Consider the following 11,856-nt stretch of genomic DNA (forward strand, 5'->3'; position numbering starts at 1 on the left):
TTTTTTCAGGCATTTTAAATTTTCTTATTCTGATGTCAAACTCATTATGATCAGCCACCTAAAAATCCTGGAATTCATATGCATTTTTAACGATGTTTTAAAATTAAAATCAGCCATGTTAGATGCGTCAATTTGAATTATTTATTTTTTATGTCAAAATCAAGATTAGAAACTCGACAGAACTCTCTAAAAACTCAAGCGTTTTAAACAATGTTTTAAAATTCATATTTGCCATATTAGATCTCCCATTTCGAAATTTTTAATTCTAACGTTAAAATCGTGTTAGCGACTCGAAAAACTTATTATGGTAAATGTCCTAGCAACTGGACATGTACCTATTTTCAAACACTAACACAAAATTTATTATTATATTAAAATTTTATAAATACCATATCGTAATTTAATTGTAATTGCTAAACATAATTAAACTTCAATATTTTAATAACAAGAACATTTGATAGATTAATAATAATGAATTTTGTATAAGTGTGCGGACATGTGTACATTTTACATAGTATATACCTTAATATAGCTTTTTTGTAATAATATAGTATTCCTTTAGCCAGTCAACAGATCTGTAGATATGTAGCAATTGATTTGTAATCAATAATATTATGTGTTCAATGCAGTTTATGCGCAATAGTGTCATGTGAGTACATGTGCTTTTTTCTTAATTTTATATTTGCAATATAAGCGTGTAGATAATCGAGCTGTAGGCAAACGGTGCTCTAAGGCAATCAATTTCTAAGCAAAGGGAATTTTTTTCTTCCAAAGACAAAATTATGTAAATATAGAAGATATGAATAAACATAACTGTAGCGTAGTTGTTAAGTTTTCATATTATGTAACTTGTTTGTACAATATCAAAGTTGATTTTTATTAAACATTAAGCAATAGTCTTTTATGTTTATTAACCATGACGTGTACAAAACAGACATATTCACATTCTGCGCGTGACGAGCAACACTTGAAGAAATTGGCGAGACAAAGCCTCGAGATGACAAATGAAACTCGAATTTATCGAAGAAAGCAACAATTGGATAAAAATCAATTCTTTGAACAAGAAGAAGGATTATTATATGGCCCTGATATAGCTGATTAGCAAAAAAATACTGTAAATGTTCGATTTGCATTTGTAAACTACATTTGAATTTTTACATGCATTTTTCTTGTAACACCTTTTTTGCGACTAATTGGCATGATATCTACAAAACTAATAGACTGATCATCTTCCGCTTTGAACAGCATGTTGAGGAAATATCCCTTTATCGTTCGATGAAAAAGGAAAACAATCTGTTATACACATTCAATATTTTACGGAGTAATTTTCGCATTGTTTGTTTTAGAAAAAAATTAAGTTTGAGGAAATGTAAAAAAATTGCTAATTATATATAAAATTATCAGACTTGGGAAGTTAATGTTTTTTTAAACTAAATTAAGTCAAAGTTAATGGCTTATAAAATTAATAAAATTAAGTTGAAAATTGAAGGAAAGAATTAACTTAATAAAAGTTAAGTTAAGATTAAATTAAACTTAAGTTTAAAAAAAAGTTTATTTTGAAAAAAATTATTTTTGAGATTAGAATGTCATAATTTTTTTTTTAACTGAGATTACTTTAAATAACCCTTACAAATATAGATTATTAGGCAAATTTAATTTTATATCCATGTGAATTATTTATATATATAATAAGAGTCACACCATAAGGTGTTTTTGTTAAAATCTTTCGAAAAAGAAGAAGTATATGTTTGCATTATTTCTCTTTTTTTAATTTTTTAACTAACTTTCTTTAAAAAAAAAATCTCGTTACAAGAAGAGATAAAAATAAATCCAAAAATGCAAAGATAAAACAGAGCAAAACGGATCAAAGGTAAAATGAATTATATAAAATTCGTGTAATGTAATGCAATTAAGTATACGACTTGATCGATTCAATTAATCGGTGAAGAACGTGGCATGGAGTTTCACCGAACGGAATTTCCGTGCAAGGAATTCTTTGACGGCAGGTTGGCGTGTTATACGCCGCCCTCCCACCGCCAATTACACCGTGACTAATGCCCCATGGCCGCGGGCACTTCTCTCCCTTTCGAAATTCATCAAAATAAAATCAGTAGACCACCGAGGAGATAATTCATCGGCCGCGTGAGTCTCTTTCAAACCAGCTAGACTGGAATTTTTACAGCGCCGAATGCGCGGCATAAGGGTGGCACAAAAATTAGGACCCGCACTTGTGAGTAAAATGCGTGACTTATGTGTCCGTGAAATGCGTGATGTGGGTTTGGACAATTTGTGAAATTAATTATGTGTCTGCTTACATTTCACTTATATTGTTTTCACTTAGCTCTCGCTCGCACGAATCTTCTATGACAACAAGAAATAGAAATAATGGAAATTCTTAAGCAAATTTCAATTTTTAACATATGTGAGTGTATAAAGTTGTAAAAGTTATATTTTACTTTAATTATCTAAATTATTTCAATTTAAATCATCATGAAATGAATGTTCTTTATTTTTAAATATAAAACTACAAATTAATTAATAGAAGAAGAAGAAAGTCAATTTAAATAGAGAAGTTGTCAGAAAGAAAATCTTTTAAAATAAATGAGAGAATTTTATTCTAAGATTCAATTTATAAGAATATATTTCTTAATATATCTATATTATAAAAAAAGTGATGTGTTACATTCTTATTTCCTTTTTTTTTTCATGTCATGTGCAAAAATTACAAACTCACATACGCATTTAATTTGAAATCAATACGTGATTAAAAATAATAGCTCACATATATACAATATTTACATTACACATTCTTGGATTATTCTGGCTAAGTTTTGTTAGAGCGAAATTGTCCGATGCGATAACAAGCAAACGATCAGTCTTCAAGCAAGCATCATGGTCATAATTTTTCCGTCCATTTGTTTCATCGAGAGGTATTCGTTGTCGTTAAACTCAAACCGACGATTACCCGAGCTTAAATTAATTGCCAATTAGGAAATCCCTCGGATCCCTTTGATACATGAACCAAGTATCCGTGGCCGAGGTTCGATGTCGACGATAAAACAAAGGTTCGATGTTCCTATCAAAGGTGTTTACGGCTTATGAAATCATAGTGGAAATAACGTAACATCGCAATGAAACATAAGAAGGATATTATTTAAGGGTAAAACAACAGTCAAGAACAATCTCCTTATATCAATTAATTAATTAAATTGATGTGATAATACTAAGTTTTAATTTTACCATATCAGATTACGTTTCTTCCTGATACTTGATTCATTCTAAATGATTCCTTTTTCAATTATTTTACTGTAAATTTCAAGTTTTTTATTCGACTCTTCCAGTCTCGACTTTTATACTTTCAGAATAGCTCATGTTGCAATTTCCAACTCTGGCACACGCCGGTATAATATACAAATTAGTATACATGACAATAACAAGACGTAAGACAATCAAAAAACTGTCACGTCGCGATGCGTGTTGTAACTTGTAACCGTTGCGACTAATAAAATAATAATGACATTGCATTGCTTGTTTTTCACGGGTCGCGGGGATGCGAGAGGTACGCATAATAACTTTCTTGCTAATTATGAAATAGTGATACGAGTGTACACGGCGCACAAACATCGTAACACTCCGAAAAACACGAAGCCAATTATGCGCCGGTCCAGTGAGAAAGGACGGTCCTCTCGTAAAGCACTCGCACCTTGCGGCGTGTGCGTCGGGCAACAATGAACAAAAATCGACATTCTCGACACACGGGCCTCGGCCTTCTATGCGAAATTATGCAAGAGTTGATGTAATCGGGTAAGTTGAGTTACGGAACGACGTGCATTTAAAAACAGCAGCGACCGTTATAATTACGGCGCAAAAATATGAATTCAAATGTGAAAAATATATTTTCCGAATAAAGTATGCATGCATTATGACCATGTACCAAATTACAACATATTTGCTTCAGTATCAGTAACGAAATATTTTGTTATTCTTAAGTAGGGAAAGATAATGTACCTTTGACCAATATCGACATTCTTGTGCAAATTGTGTATTGTAATGTCTAAAAATTCAAAAATATTCTAAAATATTTTTTGAAGTCTTGACACTAACAGATATTTTTTTACATTTATAAATTATTATCTTTTGTAAATCTTTTTTAACATTAAAAAAAAATTGAATTTGGTCATAAGTACAACGCTCATGTTGTACCTCTAACCAGGGAGTGTTGCATTTTTAATTAATGTATAATTTTTTGTATAAAGATAAGATATTTAACAATAGTTTAATTTTTTATTTATATTTTTATATTTTTAATGTCTTTTTACATCATATATAACTTTATATATAAAATATATAAAAATAAACTTTACTATACAAAAACGCGATTTTCGTTTTTGCACAAAATTGATTGAATGATGAATCTGACAAAAATAATTTCCTTTGTTCATTTTCAATATCGCATCTAATAAGTATAATTTTATTAATATTGGAGGTAAAACAGCTAAATGATTATCTGATATTGATTGGTCAAAGATATCATACTATCAGTTACTGGTTAAAGATACAACGCTTGCTTACTTTCTATTTGTTATTACTTTTATCAATTATAGGTTAAGATTGACAATATTAAGTTTTAAATAATTTTTTCTGAATATCTATTTAACATTTTAGGCAATTTCAACATAAGACGGAACATATGTAGAACATTTTATGAGATTAAAAAACGTTTAGAAATTATTTCATTCGAACACTTGAAAACAATAAATAATTTTTCATAGGAGTATAATTCTCTTCATTATTATAATTATAAGATATAAAACACTTCTAATACTCTTCTCTCTCTCTCTCTCTCTCTCTCTCTCTCTCTCTCTCTCTCTCTGAATTCAAATTTTTGAAAAGGTATAACAATTAAAAGAACACCATGTTCCTCTATAATAATAAATTCCCTCCCCCCTTCAGAGAAATATGTACTTCTTTCTTTCTTTTATTGTTTATGTGATAAGTTCATGTAATGTTCATTTAATTAATGGAAAGATCGCATAAATGTATTTCTTTTTTTATAATAAATTAATTCATAAAAATATTTTTAAAGAACTTTTATTTTCTAATATAATTGTGTGTGTGTGCGTGCGTGCGTGCGTGCGTGCGTGTGTGCGTGCGTGCGTGCGTGCGTGCGTGCGTGCGTGCGTGTGTGCGTGCGTGCGTGTGTGTGTGTGTGTGTGTGTGTGTGTGAGAGAGAGAGAGAGAAAGAAAAATAAAGAAATAGAAAAAAGAGATTGTATTTTTTATGAATTATTGTATTAATACACCGAAAGAAAAGATTGGCTGAATATAGCTTTAATTGGTTGCAGCCAATTTTTGATTGGGTTAACCTATTGAAATCCTATACTGACAATACGGACAGGATTCGCAATCCAACGCAATCAGAAATTGGTTGCTGAAACCAAAAATTAGTTGCAGCCAATTAAAAATGCTATCTCATATTTTACCATCTTATTTGTTGCAGCAATTAATCTTTTTTTTCAATATAGGTATAACTTATATTTACGGAAATTTAACGCTTGATAAAAATGTTTTACAAAATTTTAAACGTAATAAATAAAAATTATTTTTGTGCGCCGTCTCGATTTTAATATGTAAGTATATAAATTATAAAAAAAGTTAAATATCTGTTTCACAATTTCCTGTTTCAAGATAATATTACTGCTCAAAGGTTGAATCATCAACCGTGACATTATGTCTTCGATGTTATGCGCTTTCTCTTTTTATGGAAACCCATTCTCGTGAGCGATAACGTATTCAATATTAAAATAAGTGTTGATGAAAACCTCGTGACATAAATGTGGTATGTCTGCGCTCTTGTTATTCTGCAGGATCCTCTGATCCACTATGCCACTTATGGGAAGAACAGGACTCGCAATTTTGGCGACGCGAAGGCATTAACATTGTTACGCGGGTGGCGGCGATGTCGAGCGTAAGGACCATAAGAACGCTTGACTTTAATTTTAATTTAAAATCGTTGCGTCCGACGGCGGGGACCACCTACGATCAGTAAGGAGGTCTGTCTCACTTCCAGAGGAGAGACTCAACTGCCCGGACGGTGCACAGTTCAGTCAGATTTCGTTCAAGCTCGATGAAAGGATCCGAGCAAATATCGAAACGAACAATCAAAGATTTTACCTAATTATTTCAATTTCATACTTAATCAGCGATAATATGATTTTTCAACAGGTTCATATCTGAGATGTTAGTTTTATAGCACATAAATTATGGTTTGTTTCATAATTAGAATAATCATTTTAACTAAAAGATTTTTATTCAGAAAAAATTAATTAAAATGAGATATAAAAAATTCGATTGTTATTAATACATATATTTTTCTGCAAGTAATATTACAATGTTTAATAAAACAAACTATTTTCTTGCAAACAGAAATTGTCATCAACCAACTGTATGATTTTATAAAAAGTAATTTAAATTATTGAAGAATTTTAGCTTTCTTTCTCTTTCTTCCCTCCTCTGTTCCTCTTTTTTTCTTTAACTCTTTCTGATGTGGATAAATAAGTTTCGATCGCGTTTGCAAGCCATCGCTATCCTCGCCACGAGCCGAGAATCTCCAGGTAGCGACGCACTCGACTCGGAGGCGGATGGCCATTGTTGAGACCTCCCACTGGGTCCGCGACTCCTTGTCATCGCTCACATCGTCTGCGGCGAAGAAACAGTCACAACACCGACCACAAGGAAGTGACGGGGAAACTCGTAATTACTTTGTCGTAAATACATATCCGCAGTTAGCAAAGCGGTCATTTCCATACCAGGACATCCTTTATGCTTAGATAATATTAAATGATATTACACATATTATAAATGATATTATAAAAGCATCCTAATAATATCATAATATCAGCATGTTTTATTCATATCAAACTAAAAAATCTTAAAACATTCAGAATAAATGAAAGAATTGGTCCCGGTAATCTTCAAAATTTTGCACAAATTAATATCTCCAAATTTTAATTAGATATACATTTTAAACTAATAATTTTTAATCTTAACTTTTTTAATTTTATGTAAAATATTTTAATATTACTTATTATTTATTTAGATGCAATATATAAGCGTGGTAATTTCCTTTATACTAAATTTTCAAAATATTATTATTGTTGTTAAAAAGTAAAAAGTCTATTATATTAAAATACATCTTGTATCACATAATGCTTGGAGGATTGATTGAATAAATGACCTTGCGCAGTAGATAACGAGGAAAATAGTATCCATCTCTCTTCGACGAACTTTGAGATTCTCCAAGCCTTTTTCTTGTCGTCATTAACAAATGTTAGAACTCCAATACAGAGATCGATGATGATTGATTAGAAACTTGTAAAAAAGAGATCATTAAAAAAGATTTAGTAATATTAAAAATCACATTTGAATCTAATATGTATAAGTTATAATTAACGTAGTGATATATCTTACCTTCTTCAATAACATTAAATATTACGAATCTTTTAAACTCTGTTTCAACTGAATACATTGAAAAGAAGAGAAGAACAAAGATAACTGTTTTATTACGGTCTCTTAATGATTAATATTTCTATTAATCTCACCAAAAAAGTTAATTCTCCGAAGGATTATCGATTTCAAATTTATCATAAAATTCATCATTAATAATCACAGGCGATGGAATATTCTGCACAATAATGAAATATGACTGAAAAATTAAGCGTGATATTCCATGAGCAATTTCTTTCTGCGCGATCGCGCGCTAATATATTATCGCTTATTAATATACTAAAAGGCTGGAGACAAATACGGAATGGCCAGGCTATAACGAGATTTATCGTCCTACACGGTCGCGATTTATCACGAAGTACGAAGGTACTTTCGGCCGCGTGTGCGTCTCTCAGTCGCATGAGGAAAGAAATACGGTTGAGCTCGGTGGAGCCACATATGTTTCGTAAATCCTGTCGATTCGTTAACGTTAGCCTCTTGTATTAACTCGTGGAGCGATGAACGTCTTGCAATGATGCTATATGTGCCCTACTTGCTCCAAAAGAAGTGGCCTAAGTAATTTTAATCAACTGTTTTCGACATTTATCCAAAATCATAAAATCTATTCATTTCCGCCGATAATTTATGTATTAAAATCTGGTACATTATTAATGTTTTCTCTTTTATAAATAAATATTTTAAGTCTATACGTTATATTGTAAAAAAAATTATATAGAAAATATTCAAAAAAATCTCAAAAAAAAAAAAAAGAATAAAATTGGAAAGACATTAAAAGCCATTTAGTTTTTTGAAAATATCTTCACGATAATTATTTATTTAATTATCTATTTTTCTCAATAACTGTAAATATATGTACACGGAAAGAACGATTTTGCTGAAGTATTCAAAAATTTTAATAGCTACAGAAAGTAAATATAAAAATAATTTTGTTAAACCATTGAAAGATTTAGTAGGAAATTCAAATATGATAAACAACGCTACCTAAAAACTTGATCCTAATGTTGAATCTTTAATGCTTAAATAATTCGGTGTGAATTTTTGCAGCGTTGTTTATTATACTTGAATTTCTTGCTATTTCAAATTTTCTACTTTTTCCTATTTGTTGTATATACACTTTTAAAAGATACTTTGTTTAATAATATTACAAAAAGTTTTGACATTCTAGCAACCAGATTGAGCGGCTCGCATAATTATTTTGATAATTCATTCAATGAAATTACTTTCAGATCTATATCTAGCTAAATTTTTATGAAAAATACTTCAGCAAAGAGCAAAACCGTTCTTTCCGTGTATATTTTGTATTTGCATATGTATATAGATACAGGAATGTAAAACGATCATGGAATACGCTACTGAACGATATGTATGCAAACCGATCCTTTGGAATGCAGTATACAATGCGTAATGATAACACTTAAAAGATTTCACGGTGGTTGCAGTATTATTTACTGCCATTTATCTCGAGTATATCTTGATAAATAATAAATAACGCAGATAATCCCTTAGAATCGTTTCTTCGGCAAATTACCTCGTCTCACTCGTAGCCGCGCCGGTAACCGCGATTTATCGATGGATATAAATCGGCATCTTCCCGACGTATCGTACGGGTGCTAGCAGCCTACTGCAAGCCGCATTATATGTCTAAAACTCGCCTTAACAGTATGTAATTCTTGTACTCGCGATTACAATTCACAACAAATCGAATGGAATGGATTCTAAGAAATATTTTTTTCCAAATATGACGTACAATTTATGTAAATTCTTTTTTTAGAAAATTGAAGTAATCAGAAATCAGAGATTAAAGTAACATGAATATTAAAAAACTTATATTGATGTTGATAAGAAATTAAATATGAATATTATTATCTGCACTGAAAAAAATATTCTAAATGTATGTAACATATTCTTGAATAGTGCTAAGTAAATATTTCCTTGTTGCAAATAAATCTTTATTACACATAAACATATACCATATTATTTGATAAGTCTTACTTTCTTTCACGAATAAATATTTATTTGCAGTAAAGAAATATTTACTTACGATTATTATTATTTAAGAAAATATTACTTAAATTGAAGAATTTGTTTTCAATGTAATCTATATTTAAAAAAACTTACATATAATAATTCTTGAAGGTAAAAAAGAGAAAAGTAATAAAAGGAGAATATTATCAAGGAAAAGAGAATTATTTTGTCTTGTATGATAATCTTCGCGATAATCAAAACCGATTTAGAAACCGACACCTGACTGTGGCTGGTTCCAATTTTACAATCTTCCTACGCCAGTTTCTGGACTCAATTGCGACTTGAAACGTAGGCGCCGGGTTTACTGCTGTACGGGTCACATAAAATCGGGCTAAAGGCGACTACAGACTTCTGCGCGGAAGTCACTAACATCCCCAGATCAACGTGTGAACGGATTTATTTTATCGGCCACGCGCACACGCACACACACACACACACACACACACACGCGCGCGCGCGCGCGCGCATGTCTCACCCTACATGACTTTTGTCAACGAGTTGGTACATGGAAGAAAGATAGATACCTCCTACAGACTTGTGATGTTGTGTGCACTCAACTAGCACAAATAGCGTGTGTCATGCGCTCAATTGTCGATTTGACAATGTAAACTAACATACGAACAAGAATGACAAAACAATATTTACAGAAACGCCCTATATTTTACGAAGTTCTTCTCTTATGCAAGCAGAATATAAAAAAGAGAATAGTTCAATACAATAGTGACTTTATATGTTTTTAGAAGAAATTAAAAAAAATTGAAAAACATTAGTTTTAAACTTGAAGAGACTGTAGTTACTTCAGTAGCTGTAATTTCGTTATGTACGAAATAATTTTTGAATATAAAAGGCCAATCTCCTATTCAACAATTTTTTTGTTTTTTTTCCTTTCAGAAATAAGAATGCTGTGAAATACGAAAGAATGTGTCAAACACATAAGATTAGCATTGTTACATGATTTTGTAAAAGTATCTCAAAATCTTGCTAGATATAAATCTAAAAATAATTTGTTGAATTATCAAAATAAATAATAAATTAATATAAAGGCTATGTGGATGCTCAGAGTGGTTAACAGTGCACAAATTAAATTATAATTGTTTTATTACAAAAACACTTTGATCAAACATAAATAAATTTTAATTGGTATGTTTCGGCTCAATTTCGAGTTATCCTCAGCGTGAACCTCTCTTATGACGATATTAAAAACTAAACTATTATAATTTTGTGTACCACAATTCAATCGCATTGTTACATCCAATGTTTCTTGTTCTGGTCACAATTTTATGCACTTAACTAGCTTCTAAGCTCGATAGAAAAGATTGCATGTATCTCCAACTATTGTAACCAGATGACAAGTAAATAATTAAAATTATGCATTATTTTCCCACACATCAATCATTAAAAATTGTATACAGAATTGTCACAAATAGAATTAAAATTAAAATAACCATCAACGTTGACTAAATGACGAGTCAACCAAAAATAATGTACCTTACATATTTTAATTACCAAAATAAATATATAGGAGACTTAAGTTAATTGCTAAAATATCAAAATTTTTTCAGTATTGCTCATTATGCTTGAGTTTTCTACATAATTATTTGAATAATTCAACAAAATTATTTTCAAATCCGTATCTACCTAATGTTTATAGTTACCTCAGCAAAATCGTTCTTTTCGTAAGAAATCTAAAGAATTCTCGATTTCTTTTATTAAAAAATTCTACATCCGAAACTAACATTTTTTAACGAAAGAAATTTCATTTCAGAAGTCTAAATTTTATTTCGCAGCACGTATCTGTATTTAACAAATTTGTGGACATTTCAGCAAAAATGGTTCTTTCCGTGTAAGAAACCTAGAAAATTCACGATTTTATTCATCCAAAAGTTTTACATTTTAAATTAACGTTTTCTTTTTCGATGAAAATTCTGCTCTAGAAGTCTAAATTTTATTTCACATTTAATTCTAACAATAAGTTCGATCACTGCACTGCAGTGGAATTAAACTGCAGGAATTAAATGTTCCGGTCTCCTACGTAGTGCAGACACTGGCTCACCCATGTGTCATCGGCTCCGACGGTATAGATTGCGTGATTACAGCAATCTACGATGCCACACCAGCGCGCGCGTGTCAGGTAAAGAGAGTTCTCCGCGTTTCCTCCACCCGCGCGATCGCGCGCCACTTTTGCGGCGGGCAGCCGAGGGAAGTGGATTTTGCCCACGTGTACACACCCACGGAGGCCGATACAATGAGCACTCAGGATTTATGCCGCGGCTCGCACTAATATAAAGACCAATTTATTTCGCGCCCGAAAGGAGAAGGGGGGGT

General features: G+C 31.1%; 1 protein-coding gene across 1 annotated transcript in view; it reads left to right on the forward strand.

Annotated features, from left to right (window-relative positions):
- LOC108693553 (zinc finger protein with KRAB and SCAN domains 8-like) overlaps window positions 1-1,102 on the forward strand; it is a 4,913-nt gene extending 3,811 nt beyond the window's left edge. Inside the window, exon 4 of the mRNA XM_018202553.1 lies at window positions 935-1,102. Coding sequence (XP_018058042.1) covers window positions 935-1,102 — 168 coding nt within the window. The remainder of the gene's footprint in view (window positions 1-934) is intronic.
- The last annotated feature ends 10,754 nt before the right edge of the window (window positions 1,103-11,856 follow it).

Source organism: Atta colombica, unplaced genomic scaffold, assembly GCF_001594045.1.
Source record: "Atta colombica isolate Treedump-2 unplaced genomic scaffold, Acol1.0 scaffold92, whole genome shotgun sequence".
In the NCBI taxonomy this organism is placed as follows: domain Eukaryota; kingdom Metazoa; phylum Arthropoda; class Insecta; order Hymenoptera; family Formicidae; genus Atta; species Atta colombica.